The sequence below is a fragment of the Planococcus citri genome, chromosome 2 (assembly GCF_950023065.1).
Source record: "Planococcus citri chromosome 2, ihPlaCitr1.1, whole genome shotgun sequence".
NCBI lineage: Eukaryota > Metazoa > Arthropoda > Insecta > Hemiptera > Pseudococcidae > Planococcus > Planococcus citri.
The window spans coordinates 71,826,426-71,848,101 of record NC_088678.1 but is presented as its reverse complement, the minus strand read 5'-3'; the positions used below and the strand labels follow the sequence as shown (position 1 = coordinate 71,848,101).

General features: G+C 38.0%; 2 protein-coding genes across 3 annotated transcripts in view; one reads left to right on the top strand and one right to left on the bottom strand.

Annotated features, from left to right (window-relative positions):
- Rpn2 (Regulatory particle non-ATPase 2) overlaps nt 1-21,676 on the top strand; it is a 397,281-nt gene that overhangs the window by 75,862 nt on the left and 299,743 nt on the right. The gene's annotated exons all lie outside the window — the stretch shown is intronic.
- The window catches only part of 5-HT2B (5-hydroxytryptamine receptor 2B), a 172,264-nt gene that overhangs the window by 7,796 nt on the left and 142,792 nt on the right, over nt 1-21,676 (bottom strand). For both annotated transcript variants that reach the window (XM_065352889.1, XM_065352888.1), the window contains exons 4-5: nt 2,630-2,846; nt 1,657-2,035 (exon numbers count right to left, since the gene is read on the bottom strand). In XM_065352889.1, the coding sequence (XP_065208961.1) occupies nt 1,657-2,035; nt 2,630-2,846 (596 nt within the window). The remainder of the gene's footprint in view (nt 1-1,656; nt 2,036-2,629; nt 2,847-21,676) is intronic.

Here is a 21,676-nt window from a genome sequence, read left to right as displayed (position 1 = left end):
GACGCGAGCCATTTTCACCCTGATTTTTTAAAAAAATAGGGAGGGAGGGGAGGGGGTGGTCGTGTTATCTCGTACTGACAGGGTGTCTACTGGCAAGGAAATCAAGGAAAACAAGGAAATAGCAGGGATTTCACTCGAGGTAGCAAGGAAGCAGGGAAATAGCAGGGATTTTGACAATTTCTGTGTAATAGCAAGGATTTTTCAAAAAAGTTCCTCTTGAATTTTCAATTTCATTAAACATGTATTTTCCATTTTTTTTCTTGTAATTTTTCCCATTAGAAATTATTGCTTTCTATTTTTTGAATTATGAATTTTCGAAAGCGTTCGCCCTCGCTTCGCTCGGGCTGAATTATTTTATTTTTCCTAAATTATTTTGTTAGACAAATCTTCAATTTAACAGTTGAAAGTGAAAGGTGAAAATTGAAAAAATGATTTTAATAGAAAATAATAGTCATATACCTACTTCTTGAATTATTATCAATTTAAAAAAAAATTTCCCTCGCTTCGCTTTCAAATCAAAAGTTATAAAATTTCAGGGTTGTGAGGGTGCAAAAAGCTAAAAATTGTACTGTATTATGAAGCACAAAATAACGAAAATAGGTGGAAAATTTCTTTCAAAAACTTCGAAAATCACTCAAATTTATCGTTGAAATTTCTTATTAAGATGATTTTACTGTCCGAAATTGTTGATACCATCGTCCTCGTCGGGCAAAAAATATTCTCTTCTTGTCTTAGATTCAATTTTCAAAAATCAAAAGCTGAATAAATCACAAAAAAACGAAAATATGTACGAATTTCTGTTCGTTCCAAATTTTTCAGTTTACTGAACGCCACTTGCTATTATCATTATATGTATTTCATGATTTTTTTTCCATGTCGAATTGTTGTGAAGCTCATCTTTAGTTGTATTTGTGTTATTAGTACACTTTTCATTCTTAATCATGCCAATTTTTTTCTTCGTAATGTTTCATAAGAATGAAATTGATTGAAAAAAAATTCAAGAAATTTCCTACAAAACGAGTACACACAATGGGGGGGGGGGTCTTTTTAAACTCAAATTCTGAGCAAGGAAAATGGCATGGAAAAACAAGGAAATAGCAAGGAATTTGATTTTTTAAATCCAGTAGACACCCTGACTGAAGAAAAAATTAAATATTACTGGAAAATGGGGAAATTTTCAAGATCTCAATAAGTGGTGTAAAATCAAGTTTATTCAAGTGTTGTAAGATCGAAATATCGTGTAGAATAAAAAAATTGAAATAATTAGCTCCTCATTTAAAAAAAGGGGGGGTGGCATTTCAGGGACAGCTCAGAATACCAATAATATCGAGTGACATATCGTTTGTTAGGTTCTGAGGTGGACTGAGTTCGAATATCGACTCAGTTTTCTGATTTGACCTTCCCACCCCCTACCACAGGCACCCTAACTAGAACAAAAAGTGCAAAAAAATGATAATATTGTGTGACGTATCGTTTGTTGGTTTTTTTGGGATGCTGAGTCCGAATATCTACTCAATTTTTCGATTTGACCCCCCCCCTCCCCACAACTCTTAGCACAAGTATCCCCAATGAGGTTCAAACATGAAAGAAATGATAATACTTAGTCATGTATCGTTGCCTACTTGAATTTTCTCAAATTTGCATCCTACAACTTACCCTTGATATGTATGTGCAAACTCGGAACCAGTCAAATCGACATTCTGTAACCCACTGGACAGCCTTAGCATCTCTTTGCCAAATTGATGCAACGCCGACAAAGTCGACGGAGTCGGTTCGTAATCGGGAAGCCACAGATCGTGCGTATCCAAAGTGGTATATTCGGTATCGGAAGACGCAGCCGAAGAAGAATGCTGATGCCTCGGCGTGGTTTCCGAAGATGGTATCGAGGACGTGTTTATGGCCAGCGTCGCGTGATGCGACATACCTCCCGATCCTGTTGTTGGACTGTAATGTCGACTCGATGGCAGGTCGGTGGAATTGCTTCGAGTCGTTATGAACTTCTTCCATGTGTATTTGCGTTCTGGAGTCGATCGTCCTGTTGAAGAGAAAAAACTCATGAGGAGGAGTAAAATATACATTACGTGAATGAAAATGTCTTTCTGTTGGAGAATTGGCGGGGGGGAGTACACGTTGAGAAAAATTCCGGAAAATATTCAAAACCGTTCCTTGGTTGGTGGGAATAATGCTCGAGAATTTTTAGCTCGATTGATCCATATTTATCCTGCTCAAATTGACCTAATTTGAAAAATGGAATTTGGCCCGTCTTGGTAGAATATTTTCCACGAAGGTCTCGCGGAAAATTCATGCTACCGTTCGCAGGTTCTGTTTAACTCATTCTTTTCGATGCGTTGTTCAGACCCCGAACGGTTACGTTGCGTTTCCACGAGAACCTCGCGGGAAATACGCTACGTTCGAGCCTCTTCGACTCGTTTTTCAAAATGTTCTATGTTCGCCGGATAAATCTGCATCTATCGAGCTGAAAATTCTCGTACATCATTTCTTCATCAAATGGAATCCATTGAGGAGCAAATTCTGGGAAATTTTGATTTTTTTTGCAAGTCCCAGATGAAAGCTACCTTGGTGAAGATACATAGAAGGATCGGAAGTGAACGAGAAGAAATCTACATACTTGTAGAAGAATTCGACGTCCATCCTTCGCTGGTGCTCCACCCGTTGGGCTGCGGCGTTCCGAGATTTTTACGTTGTACATCGAGTAATCGTACCGTCAACCAATACGTGACCAGCATTACGACTAAAGGTATATAAAAACTGACGATCGAACCGATAACTCTATAGGCCGGATTCGGTATTTGACAGGTGCCGTCAATCAGCAACGAATTGTAATCCTGCATGCGCAAAACAAAATAATGTACCTTGTATGAGTTCTACCATAACGTATTACCAATGTACCTCTACCTACTACCAACGTTGAAAAAATAAAGTATTACATACATCTGCAGCAATTACACTATAAAGCCTATAATTTATAATATATGTACATAAATATCGAACGTACAATAAATGTATTTTACGAGGTGATGGTAGCCAGAGCACGATAAACTTCGCAGCAGCAAGAACCTGCACGACGAATGAGGGAAGAGGCTCGTGGCTCAATAAAAAAAAAAACCCTGCTATGGTTGCTCGATCAGCATATTATATGACGCTTTACTATTATAGCCTATACGAGTATCCAATGCGTATTTTTACCTATCACCTTTTCGAATCGGGCGAGCGGTGCAAAAAATGACACGTTTCATTTACACTAAAATGAATATCCATACTATCTGATATCGTGTTGTATGTATTACGTATAGTGTAGTGTACATCTAAATAGCATACGGCGCGATGATATACGAGTAAATGGAGCCCGGCAATCAGCTTTCGTATATACCCCTTTATTCGTCATCACGTAGCCATGCTATACCTAATGTACGTGTTTTTATGCAGTGTTCTCGTTTTGATTACAAATCACCTGGCTATATATGTAGAAGTAAAATTCACGAAAAACCTCAGCGGATTTCGATTTTTGATTGACGTGTGTAGTTGCCATTTTTCGATTCGATTGGAAGCCAGTTCACGCGTCAACTCGTAAATGTATATTAGATTCGATTAATGAATACGATATCTGCGGATCTCGTCCCTTCCACTTGCCACTTGTACCTGTCTTACTCGATGTCTGATCGTGATGCGATGGTCTTCGTCTATCTGTATTAATGCGTGATCGTAAATGTATTATTATTGCTACGTGTTGGTTTGTTTAAATGGGAAATTAAGCTGGGTAGAATTTGAAATGGGTGGAGTGTGGCTGAGTGTGGATATTTGACCATCTTTATTCATTCGAATCGATCGCGACTTATCGTTACCTTTGAAATCTCGCGTGCAATTATACTCAACATCTACTTGAAATTAAATTAGACGACGAAATGATTTTTTTCTAAAAATTGCTATGGTACCTATAACTTTTTATTCAGGCACTTGAAAGCGAACAAGCGAACGAAAGAGAACCGTGTATCGGGAGTTGATAAAGAGAGACGTTTCGGGAATCGATTGTGGCGTTTTTTTTTTTTTTTTTTTTGAAACGTTTTCCTCGAATATTATTATTATTTTTATTACGAGTATTTTATTCTTTTTGACGATTGCGAGGCACGAAGCAGCGATGGCGACGTTGGTGCGCATCTTGTTATTTACAGCTGCCATGTTTCTGTCAATAATTCACCATGGGGGTTCGATGTTTTCTTCCTGAGGTACGTTTCGAATTCGACGTATAAATGAAAGCACAGCTATACGGAATTTTTGCTGCGATATCAAGACATAACTTAGCTCGGAGGTAGATGACCGAGCAATATGCTCACGAGACAGGAGTGAATTAGGAAATTGGGTAAGGGAGAAGGGGAATTAATTATTAAATCGAGTTGACGAAACCTTTCCTATACAATAACGAGTAAATTTTGAATTACTTATCACACTTCCGAACTGTATAAAGTAAGTAAAAAGATTTCGAAAATTGAAAGGTTCGCCTTTATTTGACAATTTGGTACACGAGAGTACGACGATGCTATGACAAAAATAGAGGAAATTTCAAAGACAAAGTCGAAGGAAACTATCACCTCAGTCGAGAAACGTGATTAAACGGGCCAAATTGTAATTTCATCGTTGATTTGAGGTTCGTCTCGACGAATCCAGTCGCGGTGAAATTGTAATTTATCGCGACGCGACGCGAACTAAAAAAGGATACGAGGAAGACGAGTTGAAAACAAAAGCATCATTTTGGCGAGCAATTGATAGAGCTCGAAGCGTACGTGGTGGCTTTTAATACGTTCTCGCGAGCGATATTCTTTTATGTACATATCTGTCGAGTCGTCGATAAAAAAAATACAATAAAATTGGAAGCTTTTTAGAACATAAATGAGTATATAGAAGAGACAGCAAAGTTGTACGAGTCACCTTGCGAAATAAGTATATGGGTATTAATTTCGAGGAGAAAAAAAAGCGGGTAATAAGAATCGAATTCGATTACCAAGAAGAAGAAAAAAACAACGAGCTGGTTGAGTTCACGACACACAGCAACGAATGGCGGCGATGTCTTGTCGCACAGACTCCGAACCGCATATACATGACACGAATTACGCCAATTTAAAAAGCGAAAAAACTTTTCTCCGCTGGTGAGGTGAATTTTTCTCGAGATTTTTTTCCCGCGCTATTAAATGGCGTAACTTTTGAAGGAAAACACTTTAAAAGTTTCCGTTTGCGGGATTGAATTCCGCGTAAAATTCCCTGTAAAATGAGCACCTGGTCGACTACCTTTGGGTAATTTTTTCGCTTTTACGACGACGACTACGACCTCACTCACCCCCTCCCATCGGCATTCTTGCTCTCTTGCTCGTTTACTTATCGTTGGTTAACCGTGTCGAGAGTAAGTCTCGTGCTTCTACGCGTAGTACTGTACCTTCGAGGTATGAAATTTTATCGTGTTTTTTCGTCTATTCGACTCTCGACCCCCTCCCCCCGGCACCCTTCTCAGATTTTCCTTCTTTAACCTTCACCTATCTCGTAGTATATTATATCTGCGCGTTCTTCGACGTTGGAAATTAGCTTTTTATCGGCGGTGGGATATTCGGGTTTTTTATGGCCGAAAATTGTCCTTTTTAACGACACGACGCGGCCCTAGGTGCGAGATTCTCGTGTGAAATTAAAAGATCACCGAGTAAAATTACATTTTTACTTCGAAGGTGAAACATTTTCGTCTAAGTGTCGAGATTTCCACTGAAGAATAATTGATTTTGTATCTAAAGTTTGTATTGATGGGTTGTTTAGAGGTGAGGTGACGATTGTGATGAGTGTGGAGGTGAAAAATCAAAATTTTACCAAATTGACCTAGAAAACTGAAAAGTTGGGATAACCCGTATTTTCAACTAGCTGCTGAATTGATTAAGTCATTTCGGAGACTCCTGCGACTGTTTGAAAATTCTTGGAGCCTTCCAGTAGATTTTTGAAACTTGGTGAAAATTTCATCAAATGCTGTTGAAAAGCCAAAATAGATTTCATATACTAATTTCAGTACCCAATGAAGTCGACTGCAGGTGGATTTCAAGTCGTTTTGGAGGTTCCAGGAGCTTTTTGGAAACTACTGGAGCCTCCAGTATATTTTTGAAAATTGAAATTTTTAAACTCTGTTTGCTTAAGTTTCAAGTATGGAAATTTCGAGAATTGAACATCTGCTGGAGGCTCCAGTAGTTTCCTATCATTCATCTTATGTTGAATACATCTTTTTATTGCAAAGTGTGCATCCTATTTTATTAGGTTATGGGTCACAGACCCATTTATACTCATATTGTGCCTTTTGAGATGAAACGCTAATCGAGATGTATTTCGTTTGGCTCGTTATCTGAATTCATTTACGAGGTCAGTGTGTGCCATATGTATTTGCGTTATTTTCAATGATTAGAGATTAATTCAGTTATTCACTGTTGATATCTTCTTTCACCATGGATTTTATAAAGGGAATAAAGCCTCTATCTGGTTCCAGTGATTGGCCATCATGGAAAGATAAAGTGCTCGACATACTCGCCCTATTCGGACATAGCACGCAGAGTGGCTGAACTCTGGTGACAAAATTGAAAAAGTGCGAAAAGGTGAACAACAAACCCTCCACCATCCTCTCTGCTATCCTCAAGAACAAACGGAACCATTACGGAACCATTTATATCTGAATGAAACAATGTTGTGATTGGTTGTCGACGTTTGTTGTTCACCTTTTTGTTACCTACTCAACAATATGCACATTAGCGCTCCATACCTATTCTATGCCCCAATACAATGCCATGGACATCGTCGAAGGTAAATCAACCTGCCCACCGGAACCAAAATCGATAGATAAACCCAAAGATGAACCCAAAGATGCCGCTGAAACACGTAAGTCGATTGCAACATGTCAAAAATCTTCACACCAAGCAAAGATAATCATTTCTCAGACGATTTCTCAAGAGCTGCATATTCACATTGCTGGCAGGTTCTCTGCGTGTGAAGCATGGCTAGTACTCACAAATGAATTTGACAATAAGGCTGAAGATCAATTGAAGAGCTCTATTCCAAAGTGGGTTAAGTCATTTTTTTAAAAAACCCGTTTTATGGAGATTTTTACTTCAAAAGTGAGTTAAGCCATTGATTTTTAAAAGTGATTTTTTCTACAAGCAATTGTGCTATGTCCAAAGAAAGGAAAGGTGCACCGACCTTTCAAAACAGAACAAATTTTAGCAACAAAAAATTTTATCGCATTTTTTGGTGAGAAAAATGACTTAACCCACTTTGGAATGGAGTTCTTCAATTATTCTGCAAGTGCCTCAAGGAGGGGTTATACTGAACTTGATCATAAACTTATTCCCTTAATTTAAGAATAAGACTGGTTATACTGAATTTAATGTATGTCATTATAAAAGTTGCCTTTGTTTAACTTCTAGGGTTAAGTTTAAGGTTACAGTTGAATTCAGTATAGCCGCACCTTTAATTTCTTCAGTATGGAATGGAATGATATTGAAGATGGGCCCTCTGTTGTTGTGTGAATTAAAAATTAACATCATGATTTTCAAGCAGGCTTGGAAAATCGCAAAATCGAGACAGTTGACCAGCTGTTAGAATTATTGTTCGTTTCAAAGGTATTGTATATTTTACCGAGCCGTTTCAAATCTTTTAAATCGAGTTACCTTCTTCTCAAGTCTCAGGCTAATAAGTCACTAAGCATTCTATCTGATGCACTTATTATGCACGAGCCCAACGTTGGTCCAGTACATATTTCGTTGTCACCTGTCAATCAAAATGGCCGCGGTTTTGTTAGTAAGGCCATTGTTTTTTTTTGGCAAAGTTGCTTTAAAATGTTTTTTAGGATGTCCCCTTCAAAAAAAAAGTTGTGTCAAAGGATTGGGGAGAAGAGGGTTACCATACGCAAATAACCCAATGTCATATGTCGAACTAATGGAGTGGAACTATTGGTTCGTGAATAATTCAATAATTGCAAACGAGTTCAAGAATATGAATATCGATACATTTTAAGACGTGGAATAGTTTTGATTGATTTTTTTGCAGCAGAAATCGATTTATATCACTCTTGGTTAACTCCGATCGAGCAACTGAACTTCAGGACCCAATTTTCAGCTCCGAAAGTTGATCTTTCGATTTTGGCCGAATTTTTGAAAACAGCCTGTCATGCATTCAATTCATAAGAACGCCTAAAAATTCGAACACTAACAAACTTTTCGAGAACTCTTCCCCTTCTCCCAATGACATTTGATTCAAGAAAACAAACAACACCCTCAAAGCGTAATTTCAGAAGACCGAAATATACTTTTAATTTCGCCATAAAAAAATTTCAAATTCAACCAACCGTAAAAATTATCCCTTGTGGAAAAAAAATTTATACAGCAATTTCGATTCTATTGAAATGCCTACGCTATCTCCCACGAAACCAGCACATCCTACGACTGATTCCCGTTGCACAATCGGACAACCGCGAGAGGATGAAGGGGTAAAAATCATACACAATACATGAGTCGTCTTCAACTCTTCATCTTCACACAAACCACCAGCCTCGAAAATCTACGTAAAAAAGACGACTGAAAATTCGCCCACATCAACAACAGTCCATATAGCTTCAATCATCACAAGTAGGCTGTTTTTTCCTCTCTCTCTCTCTCTCTCTCTCATTCTCTCATCAAAACACTTAAAGTTGGTAAAGCGCAAAACTCTCGTCCGAGAGTATTCAAAAAGACTTAATCAAAAGATCCGCGGCAAAGACAAAAGAGGAATTTTCTCGTACTTTGTGAGACACATCTACTTCTACACAACAAGGAGCAAGAGAGACACAATAATCGAACGAGTGAAAGAAGGAAACTTAGCCGTCGAATGGAATTTCTTCTCTTATATATAGTACAAAGATTCATATCTCGTAAATTGGCGTCGACGAATACTTCGGGGGTATAGAGACGAGTAGCACGAGGAGCAAGAGAGACAGAAACGAAAGGCAGGCAACAGGTAGTACGACGAGCTCGACGCCGAGTACACGATTGCTATTAAAACACTATACCCTAAGTCAACGGGTCCGAAAGGGCGAAGCACACGGTGGTAATGGTAGAATAAAGCGAGAAATTTTCTCGCTCTCTTTCTGTGGCTGCGTCTTTTTGTGTGTGCCTTTGCTTTGCTTTGCTTGGCTGTACAATAAAACAACTCGTTTTACTCGCAGCAGACTGCTCGAATTTCATACAAATGGCCAATTCGAGTTCGACTTAACGGTGGCGATGGTGCGCCACAACCGTCCATCCTGCGTGATCCGCCCTTTTCTTTAAATCGTCTGTGAAATATTTACGGTAGCTTGTTTTCGAGCAGACACGAAGAACGAGGTGCGGTACACTGCGGTGTGTTTACCGATCAAAAATAAACGCTGTTTGTCCTCATCGCTCGCCCTTTTCATTTCAAAAGTCAACTTATCAAAGACCCATTTACTTAATAAAGAGCTCTTAGGTGCGGTTTTTCTAATTCACATTGCTCTCCGGTGCAAAATTTTATCGCCACGGTTTCGTCTTCTTCTAGCTTGCGAGCCAAAAACCATGACCTAAGTTTACCCAAACAACACGAAAACACGAATAGAAGTAAAAAAACCACCGCGATATTTCATTCCTCGATCGAATAAAAACCTTTTTTCGCGATGCAGTAAAAGGAAACGCAGCGTAGGAGAAAAAAATTACTCGTATCTCATTGTTCGCTGTGTGTGGCTCTCCGGTACACACGCGAATACATCCAATATCTTCTCGGATTTTTCTACGTGTATATTTTTTCCACACACTGACCCTTTTCTTCTCTCTCGTCCTCCATCTTGACCGCGTAACCGAAAAAAACCCAGCTCGGCCACCCGGATACACGACGCTTAAACCAAGTGGACATTGTAGCGAATCGTCATAAACCTATTATTATGAAAAAATATGTTAGAAATCCCTTAGTATATAGTTTTTTTTTCTCTTCTGCAGCGCAAACCCATGTACCACGTATACGAAAAATACCCGCAATATGAGCTATGGAGAGCGAATAGTTGGGAAAAGGGGGACCAGGGGGGTATGTACCGACACAGTTAAGCGTTATTTAAAAGTACTATTGTACGCTTGGCCATTTTTTGGCTTCGTAGTCGAGCCATTTTTCTTCTCGACTATGAAACGTATACGAAAGCGAAGCGAACGGTCTCTCTTTGTCCCTGCTCTCTGCGCCATCTGCCATCTGCTATCTTTTCCGACTCCTTTATAGTAATTTTTTTCACAGGCCGGAGGTTTTTTTTATTCGCGTTATAAACGACCAGCAAAAAATAACGCCTTTTAACCTTTGATGATAAAATTTCCCTGTAACCTTGAGACGTACTATATACGTACGGTTCGTTTGTCCGCAGCAATCAGACTACCTACGTGAGTTTATTTTAAATCGACTAATGTGTAATTTTTCACAAATCATCGTACACTAACTGCATATGGTAGGCTACGTCGTTGCCGCCTTCATCGTAAAAAAAAATAGAAAAAAAAACACACTTAATATATTGACTCTTGTAACGATATAACCTCGACTTACACGGTTCCAAACAGTGAGAAAACTTTCTCAAGTGGTAATGGAAACGAAGAGAAGGGTGCTGATTTCGATTTCGATGCGATTCTCACACACACACACACACACACACACACACACACACACACGCACACTGACTGATTTTCGAATCACAGGTTATTACTGAGAAGAGGCGTTCAACGACTCATACATATTTAAAATTTACGACCACCGATTCTATTTATCGTCAGGTAGCACTTGTAAACATAGTAATAGCACGATTGACAATACGCTTCGGTAAATATGACGTACCCACTGGTTAGATTTTTCCATCGACGTCGCCCTTTTTTTTCTTCTCAACCCTACCTAACCTACCCTTTAGGTAATATGTGTGAGCTCGTATATGTGAAGCGTGCCCTCGAGAGCATTGTTATGGTGGCTTAGTGTGTGCACACTGGGTACGTCTACGTGTGTGGTATAGAGCTGTGTACATATAAATATGCGGTATGTGCGGTGATTTTTCACGATTGTGTATACCTCTTGAATATTGTACCGTGTATACGAATACGTATATACTCGTATGGTATAGGCGTATCGTTATTATCGTTTTATTCTCTTTTTTTATAGCGCCTGTGTATACACACACGTGAATTTCGTATTCAATATACGAGTATATGCTCGTGTTCGAATCATACCCCGTGCAAATAGTCGTCAGTCGTCTGCGAATGAAAATATAAAATCTCCTATTGCAATATGTATATTGCTCTGACGTAGTAGGTTACGCCAAGACGAATCCGAAATCTCATAATACTGGTCTAGGGGTTCTATTCTTATTTTGTCGGTGAGGTGAATACCAGGTGCGTTTATTCAATAACGGGAATCCGAACGCGAGTTGTAGTTAGACTGGAACAACGAACCGGGTCTGTTTGGGTAGAGGGGTGAATTCTGTGTAGAAATGTACGAAATTTCAAGTCGATTGGATGATTTTTACGTGTTCTACAGCCGTTTGAAGTGAGCAACACCTTATCTTTCAGTGGATTATTTACCTCCTCAAACCGTCTCAATGCCCTCTCAAGATTTCTACTCCTTATACCTGATTTCCAGTGACCTTTGGTTTTTCCTCAGTTGGTTTTTACCAGAGAATCCACATTAGGGTGCAGTTTATTTTGCACAGTTTCAATTTTCAACCTTCCTCCCTCCAAAGTTGTTACCTGGAACGAGAAAATAATCTCATATTTTTTATTTTCCCCTCATCTGCAAAAAAGTAAAGCTGTAGACCCCCCCCCCACACATGAAAAAAAATCAAAAATTTAAAAAAAGTTCAATTCATGAAAATTCTTTGTTTCTGCGTTAGAACTTTTAAAAAAATAATACCCTTTTCAAGAAAAAACTTCACCCATATTGACCCTCAAGAAAGCCCCTCTAAAGTTGAAAAAAATCACAAAAAATGAGAATAATTCAAAATCAGGGGCAATTTTTAGAAAATATTCAATTTCCACGTTAGAAATTGTTTTACACGACTCACATTTTTTTTTTAAAAAAAACCTTTGTTGGACCCCCACTGAACCAAATTGTTCGCGAACGAATCATTCAAATTTTTGACGAAATATTTCATATACACTGGCCAACTCGAAAATCGCCATCTTCCAAAAAAGTAATTGGGTCGTTCTCGAACGATTCGTTCACAATTACTCAATTGAATCGTTTTTGAACGAAACGTTCCAATTTTCAGCATAATCATTTGCAAACTATTAATTCATTTACCTAAAAAAAAAAAAACGTTCTTGAGCGATTCGTTCACAATTATAGTCCGGCATATGACAATAGGAGTAATTGCATCCCCCCGGCCAATCCTCCGGGACAACTTTTTTCTTAAAGGGGACATCCTAAGGAACATTTTAAAGCAAACTTGCCAAAAAAAAAGTTGGCCTTACTTGGAGCCTCCAGCAGATTTTTGAAACTCGTAATTCACACAAAATTCCATCAAATTGGAGTTGTAAAGCTAAAATTTATTCTAAAAACTAATTTCAATACGCTACGAAGTACTGCAGGTGAATTTCAAGTCGTTTTGAAGCCTTCAGCGACTTTTTGAAAATTCCTGATGCCTCCAGCAGATTTTTGAAACTTTAAATTTTCACAAAATTTCATCAAATGGAGATGGAAAGCTGAAATTTACTGTACACTCCAATTTTAACACCCGCCGAAAACGACTTCTGGTGGATTTCAAGTCATTTTAGAGCCTCCAACGACTTTTTTGAAAATTACTGGAGCCTCCACTACATTTTTGAAACTTGAAATTTCCCCAAAATTTCATCAAACCAAGATGGAGAGTTGAAATTAATTCTGCAAACTAATTTCAATACGCTACGAAGTTGACTGCTGGTGAATTTCAAGTCGTTTTGGAGCCTCCAGCAACTTTTTGAAAGGTTGTATGACGGTTTTTTGGAAAATTGAAATTTCCTAAAAGTAGCTGGAAGCTTCAAAACCATTTGAAACCACCATGTAGTCTGCCAAGTAAATTCCAGCTTGCCAACTCCATTTGATAAATTAATGTTGGAGAAATTTCAAGTTTCGAAAATCTACTGGAGGCTCCAGTAATTTTTAAAAAAGTCACTGGAGGCTCTAAAATGACTTGAACCCACCTGAAGTCGTCTTCAGAGGGTGTTAAAATTGGAGTGTAGAATAAATTTCAGCTTTCCATCTCCATTTGATGAAATTTTGTGAAAATTTAAAGTTTCAAAAATCTGCTGGAGGCTCCAGTAATTTTCAAAAAAAGTCGCTGGTGGCCCTAAAATTACTTGAACCTACCTGAAGTCGTCTTCAGAGGGTGTTGAAATTGGAGTATAGAGTAAATTTCAACTTTCCATTTCCATTTGATGAAATTTTGTGAAAATTTAAAGTTTCAAAAATCTGCTGGAGGCATCAGGAATTTTCAAAAAGTCGCTGGAGGCTCCAAAACGACTTGAAATCCACCTGAAGTACTTCGTAGCGTATTGAAATTAGTTTTTAGAATAAATTTTAGCTTTACAACTCCAATTTGATGGAATTTTGTGGGAATTTCGAGTTTCAAAAATCTGCTGGAGGCTCTCGGGTTGAAACCGTTTCCAATCGATTTGGCATGTCGAAAATAGGGTATATCCCAAATTTCAGCTTTCTTGGTCAATTTGGTAAGATTTTGATTTTTTCCCTCATTTTTGGCCTAAATTTGATTTCCAAAAATTCACGAAAAATCGAAAAACGCACTTTAGCACTTGAAATTTTGACAGGTGATAAATCTTTGCATGATCTTTCGATCTACCTTTGTAAAGTTGTCCCCTTTAAGAAAAAAGTTGTCCCGGAGGATCGGTGGGGGGTGCAATTACTCTTATTGTCATATGCCGGACTATTACTGAACCGAATCGTTTTTTTTAATTTTCGGCACAATCATTCTCTAAAACTACTTTATCGTCTTTCGTAGACTAACATAAAAAATAACCATATTCATAAATTTTAATTGAGTCGTTCTCGAACGATTTGTTCATAATTACTCAATTGAATTTGAATCGTTCTTGAACGAAACATTCCAATTTTCAGCGCAATCATTTGTAAACTACTTCATTTACCTAAAAAAAATCGTTCTCGCGAGCGATTCATTCACAATTACTGAACCGAATCGTTCGCGAACGAATTTATTCAAATTTTCGGCACCATCATTCTCTAAAACTGCTTTATATTGTCTTTCGCAGACTAATATGAAAAATTACCATATTCCAAAATTTTAATTTAGTCGTTCGCGAACGATTTTTTCATAATTATACTTGATCGTTCACGAACAAAATACTAACCTCATCAGTTCCTCATTCATCAAAGTTTTATTCAATTTTAGGAATGTGAGTTGAAGACATATCAAGGTAAAGATTTTTATAGCCAAAAGTTGATTCCAGAATTTTAGAATTTTTCACAAAATTGTGCATAGTAACCTTTCAACCAGTCAACTCTTTGTACAATTACAGTGTCAATCATCGAAACAACCCCCCCTGCCGCCCCGTCCCAATAACTCTCAGTCCATTTCTCCGAAATTTTGTGTGTTTCGTTTTCAATATATTGACTTATTTTCAACTCGTCGAACGAAAATTTCATAATTTCTTCAGATCGATGTTTTTCAAAATAAACTTTCATTCTTGAAAATTGCCATATTATGAGAAATTTTCAATTCGTAACTCGAGCGAAATATCGCAGATGTCAAATTTCCATAAAATAATATGGAATTTTCGTTCCGCCGACGAATAATTTTGCAACTTTTACCAAGGTCGAAAACGAAAAATTTTAAAGTTCTGCATGATTCAGTTTACATTATGTTTCGACATAAATTTCACAAATTTGACTAAAAAATTTTAAACTGTACTAGTGCAAGAGAAGCGTAAAAAACGAATATTGTAGTGCTATAACCAAAAGCAAATAAAATTTCAACCCCGCGTTGGATTATCCGGGGCAAGGTATGTAGTCGAGTCGCGAACTCATCACACGATGAAATGCTTCTCTCTGTGTGTGCTTTCCATATCACTACTCACTATCTCTCTAAACGCCATAAAAATCTAGCACCGAGCACCATTCTACGATAATCGAAGTCAGCACCTTGGTATACCAGCTCAGCAAAAAAATATTCCCATCACGAAGTACTTCCTGTTTACTACGCGTACTTGGATTCGCGTATCGTCATCATCGTTGTCGTCGTCGTCGTCGTCTCGAAAAAGAGGGTAAAAATATTAAATCAACGCCTTTCAACGTGTTGCTTTAGATAAAGCCGCGGTCGTATCTCAAAAATATAGTGTGGGATAAAAATTCACCTACTTATAAAATTGCACAATCTTTTCGAGAGAAAAAAAAACGACGACGATATAAGAAAAATAAGCGTATAAAAAAATAGGGGTGAGGTATGAAAGGTTTTCAACAGTAGGGAGTTGAGTGGAAGACGAAAGCCTGCACAGGGGTATCCGGGTAGAGGTAGGTTAAAAAGGAAGAATCGATACGGTGAGATTTGAACAAATAAATTTATTCGTAGCGAGCGCATGCTTCAAGCTATAAAAAAGTTTTGGTCGTTGTAATTTAAGAAATAATATTACACGTTCATGAAATAGGTAATATATTTCGATGAAATATTAATACACGAACGCTCTGGCTATGGCTCTCTCTCTATGCTCGCTACAGCACAGCCAAGAAGCGATTCCGCACCCCCACCTTGGCCCGATCGTCAAGTACTATAAAGTTTTTTCTCTCTGCTCGAAAATTATCTATCTGAAATGCCTTTAAAATTAGGGTCGTAATTTTAAACGACTTGAAAATAAATTTATAAAATGAGTCCGAATATATACGCTGCGCGCCGTATATATTTTACCTTTTGGCCCTCGCTGGCTGGTTCGTTCGTCGTATACATATCAGTGCTATTCGAGCGTATAGTATACCGCGAGAAAAAAAAAAGAACACCCTTGTTGACATTCTCCTTTAAGCCGACATCGGTTAACCATTATTTATCTGGTAGTTTTCCTGCTCACTTTACCTGCCCCTGTGCCTGCCCCCCCCCCTATCGTATTGTGATAGTAAATAATACACGATGGAACATCCGCACTTACACCCACACGAGCGAAAATTTCGTTCACGTTTTTAAAAGACTTTTCCATCGTGGTCTTAGTATATGTAGTTATATGGTAGAAAATACACCGAAACGCCGTTAACTAAATCACGTCAATTATCCAGACTATACAGAGATGCCCTGTTTACACATCATTTTCTTCCCTTACCATGCCTCGTCATTGGCTTCATTCATCTTACCCCGTGTTTCCCTCGCGCTTATAGACATCGTCGTATTTATTAATACGATTATAAACGAGGAATGAAAATTGTACTACAAAATACACAAACAACGAGAGCAGGAATGGAAAAAAAGGGTACTTCATCAAACCGCGTGAAACGTGTACAAATCAAATATTTCACTCGGCGGCTTTTTCACGCGCCACAAAACAAACTTTTATTCAGGGCTTCAAACCCGTACCCGTACCCGAATACCCGAATACCCGAACGAAAATCCAACAATTTCTGTACCCGAACCCGTACCCGTACCCGAAAAATGAAATGAGGAATACCCGAACCTGTACCCGAACCCGATAGAGACTATTTTGAACCCAAATACCCGAAAATACCCGATAGATCGGGTACAGTTCAGGTATTTCACCTAAAATACCCGAACCCGTACCTGTACCCGAACGTTTAAAATTTTCATACCCGTACCCGATACCCGTACCCGATTCTCTGAGAAATAAATCTGTACCCGTACCCGATACCCGTACCCGAAAACGTTCGGGTTTGAAGCCCTGCTTTTATTGTATAAAATAAACTTTCTCCCTTATGGTCAGATAACACAACAGAGGTATAGAAAACACAGATACACGAATACAAATAAACAAACAACCAACACATTTACCTCGAATTACAAATTACCTCCCTTAACTTTCGCAAACCCATAACTACCCGTAATTTTTTTCACTCGTGTTATTATTTTTGAGGCACGAGATACTACCCCAGCTATCCCCATCCTGTTACCAATAACCTTTCCAGCTGCTGCTAGAAATTGACGGCGATGCGAATTATTTCATCAAAGTTTCCAAAATACTCATCGTCGACTTTCCCCCTCCCCTCTCGATCATCAGCGTAGAAATTCTTACCAGTTTTATTGGCGAAGCAATTGCTACATATAGATTTGGAAAACTCATCCAATTACGATGAGCACTTGGTCGTGTTTTAAGCACCGTCTCTCTCTCTACTGGGAGATCGTTTCATTTGAACAAAAAATGACTAATGGACAAAGTTATCCGACAAGAAATTCTCGACTTTTTCGCACACATAGAACGTTGCATACTGGTCAAGGAATAGAAATAACGAAATGGGTAGCCGAGAGTAATATTTTTTGGGTTTAATTAGAAAATATGTATTTACCGATCGTATTGTGCCATAAATATCAAAGTAAGCGAAAAATTTTCCAAACTACCTATCGCAACTCTCAGAATTCCATGACTTTCGTGGATTATCTGGTGTTAATTTGTCTTCCAATTGTTGAGAAAATGAAGCACAAGTATTACCATGAGATTTTCATTATCTGAATCCGAAAGTTCCAAAAATTGATCAAGAGAGAGGCTAAGATCATCAAAATGTGTATTAGAGTGAGCAATAAGCATCCGTTAATTTTTTTTTGGTCAAGTAAGAATAAATACCCCAAAAAGTGATACTCAGTTGACATTCAAATATTTGAATAAAAAAGTCAATATTTAAGATTTCATTTTCTGCCCTTCCCTCTCCCCTTTATTTTTTAATCAGCGTAAAAAAATTAAAAATTGGAAAAATTTCACAAAACTCATGAGCGTTGTTGGTTTTTTTATTTTTATGAGAATTCCAAAACATGATTATTTCGAACAAAAATCAGAATTAATTTTTTTCTTGAAAATATAACGAATTCGAAAATTTTTTGCTGGTCATAGAGGTCAAAAATTAGACTTTGTTCCTGAAAATGAGACGAAAGTAATCACGAAACGCAATGATACGAAGATTATGAGAGATTGAATGATTTTTTTGAAGCAGAATGTGTGTTGGAAGTTCTGCGCCAGGAGCAATCACTCCTGGATGATTTTTTGAAGCACAATGTTTCCAAGGAATTCTGCGCTAGGAGCAATCATTCTTGGATGACTTTTTGAGACTTAATGTTTCTGTAGAGAGTTCTGCGCCAGGAGCAATCATGCTGAGGTCATTTCTTGTCAAATCGCTGAACTTTTTGCACTTGATGAAGTCGACATCGAATGTTTTTTATTGTTGGAGGGTGGGGGGGGGGGAGACAATTGGCTCGAATCGCAGTCCGCAAAGTGCATTTGCAGGAGAGATATGAGTGCACAATGTTTTGAGGAAATTGAAGATTTTGTAAAGTCTGAGCGGGGTTTACTTGAAAATTACTAATGGTACAAATTTTGGACTTTTTCCAGTTTCTGAGCTTATTTAAGCCCATTTTGAATTGACGTGTCAAAAATTAGCCAAAAAAATGATTTCGCGAATGATTCACAAAAAGTGATTCAATTCGTTCGCGAATGATTCATCAAAAATTGAGTGAATGAATCGATTTGTTCGCAAACGAGTCACTTATACGAAAAGTTCGTTCGCGAATGATTCATCAAAAATTGAGTGAATGAATCGATTCGTTCGCAAACGAGTCACTTATACGAATCAATTCGTTCGTAAATGATTCATCGAAAATTGAGTAAATGAATGGATTCGTTCGCGAACGAGGCACTTATACGAATCAATTCGTTCGCGAATGATTCATAAAAAGTGGAGTAAATTAATCGATTTGTTCGCGAACGAGTCACTTACACGAATCGATTCGTTCGCAAATGATTCATCGAAAATTGAGTAAATGAATCGATTCGTTCGCGAACGAGTCACTTATACGAATCAATTCGTTCGCGAACGAGTCACTTGTACGAATCAATTCGTTCGCAAACGAGTCACTTATACAAATCAATTCGTTCGCGAACGAGTCACTTATACGAATCAATTCGTTCACGAACGAGTCACTTATACGAATCAATTCGTTCGCGAATGATTCATAAAAAGTGGAGTAAATTAATCGATTTGTTCGCGAACGAGTCACTTACACGAATCGATTCGTTCGCAAATGATTCTTCGAAAATTGAGTAAATGAATCGATTCGTTCGCGAACGAGGCACTTATATGAATCAATTCGTTCGCGAACGAGTCACTTATACGAATCAATTCGTTCGCGAACGAGTCACTTGTACGAATCAATTCGTTCGCGAATGATTCATCAAAAGTCGAGTAAATTAATCGATTCGTTCGCGAACGAGTCACTTACACGAATCGATTCGTTCGCAAATGATTCATCAAAAATAGAGTAAATGAATCGATTCGTTTGCGAACGAGTCACTCATACGAATCAATTTGTACGCTAATGATTCGTCAAAAATTGAGTTAATTGATAGATTCGTTCGCGAACGAGTCACTTATACGAATCAACTCGTTCGCGAATGATTCACCTAGAAATCAATCAGTTTGTTCAATCTCCAATCGGTTGTGAATGATTCGATTCGATTTGATTCACTTCGCTTGAAAAGAGATCAATTTCTATACTTACAATAGTTTCACAAAAACCGAATCAATCGTAAATTAATTGATCCGTTTGCGAATGATTCACCAAGAAATCAATCAATTTATTTAATCGCCAATCGTTCGTAAATGATTCGATTCGATTGTAAACAGACCAATTGCTGTACAAAATATGTTTAAAAGAAATCGAACCTAAGTATTCAAAATCAGTCCCCTATAGAAGCCAAAAATCAAAACTGAGTTAGTCATTTTTTGTGTTCGATAGCTTTTCCATTCCCAACCTTTATTTTCTTAAATATTTTGTACTTTTCAAATGCATAAAGAACGAAGGAAGGAAACCAGCTGAAAAGAGGCAATACCGAATATATCAAATAACTTACCGGAAAAGTTACGTGATACTTTCCCTTCTATGAACACATTTCCTAACGCTAAATTAGCACCCCTGCTGTGGAGGGAGAAGGGGGTGGCCCGGCGATGAAAAAGTCTATCTGGCACGCAACGAGTCATTCGTTTTATTCGCACTTATACCGCACATGATACACCCCATTTTTTTTGTTTTCTTCGACTCGGTTTTTGGGAAAAAATTGAACGATTTTCGTGGAACTCGCCCCCTCCTTCCCTCTTCCCACATCATCCTTCTGCTCGCAAATTCTCGTATACAACGTTATATAAGCACGAGTTGGCATACGTTTAAGCGAAAGAGAAAAGTGCCGGGTGAAAGGGAGTAAAAAAAAACACGAGAAAAACAGATGAGCTTTTATACCGCGAAGGAAGGGTTATTCGAGCAGAGAAGTCAGGAGGAAGAAGGAATAAAGAGAAAAGGAATACCTTGTACTATGGTACATCCGCCTCACGCCGCCGCTAGGAGTCTATTACGTGACGGCAGTTTAGAATACACGAATTTTCAAAGCTTATCGGCAATTTCAGGCGCGAATGTAAATTGGCTTTAAGTAAAGCAGAAGCTTGAAAGCCGTCAAATGAATGATTAATCGTTTCACGACGTTGTGGAAGACGGTTCCGGCCAAACCAAGTCTGGATATTGTATACGAACGAACCTACGAGACTGATGCGATGAGGTGTGCGGTACGGTTCGTTCAATTTTGGACGTTTTATAGTATACTATAATGCTACATGGATAGACTGATGTGTAGTGAGAATGTGTAAAAATATCTCGCAGAGTATCTTCTTCTTCGTGTATTATACCTACTACGAGCATTTTAGACTTGTTGTTTTCAAGAAGCAGAACGTTAACTTTCTGTATTGAGAAAATACGAGTCGAACGAACGAACGAAAGTTTATAGAGTAAAATTTTCCGAAGCTGTTTTAAAGATATTATTATTATTATTGTTGATGTCGAGAAATTTGACGAATCGAACGCCGAGTTTCTTTTTGGAACGAAATTGGCATATGGTTTGCGTGTTTATTTTTTCGTTTGCTCGACGAATTCACGTAGATTGGATAAAATACCATCCGCTGGAAAAACACAGCAGCAGGTATCGATCGTTCGAGACAACGACAGCATCGAATACCTTATTCAGAGAATAAAAATGAAGAGGGAAAAAAATTTTTAAATAATACGAAAAAAGCTAATTGTATAAAGTATGGGAAAGTAGGCAATGGAAAAATTGAAGAGGGAATTCTTTTGATATGACGAGAAGTTGGTCGTCTCATATTGCTATACCAATGATGATATTCGAACGAAAGTGAGCCTTTCAACTGTCAAAAATTTTAATGAATCATTTTTGCGTCGTGTTTCGCGTCATCGTCGTCATCGTATACGTAATTTTTTTTCTTTTTTTATCGTTAAGGATTTCGCTTATTTCAAAGAAATTATTACGAATACAACTCGAGCCGGGGAAATATACTCTTGAACGTAATAAAAATCAGGTTTTTATTCGAACGAGGTATTTCCTTTGCGAGCTCGAGGAGTAGCTGAGCCGGCGCTACGTTGTGTTTATTTTTT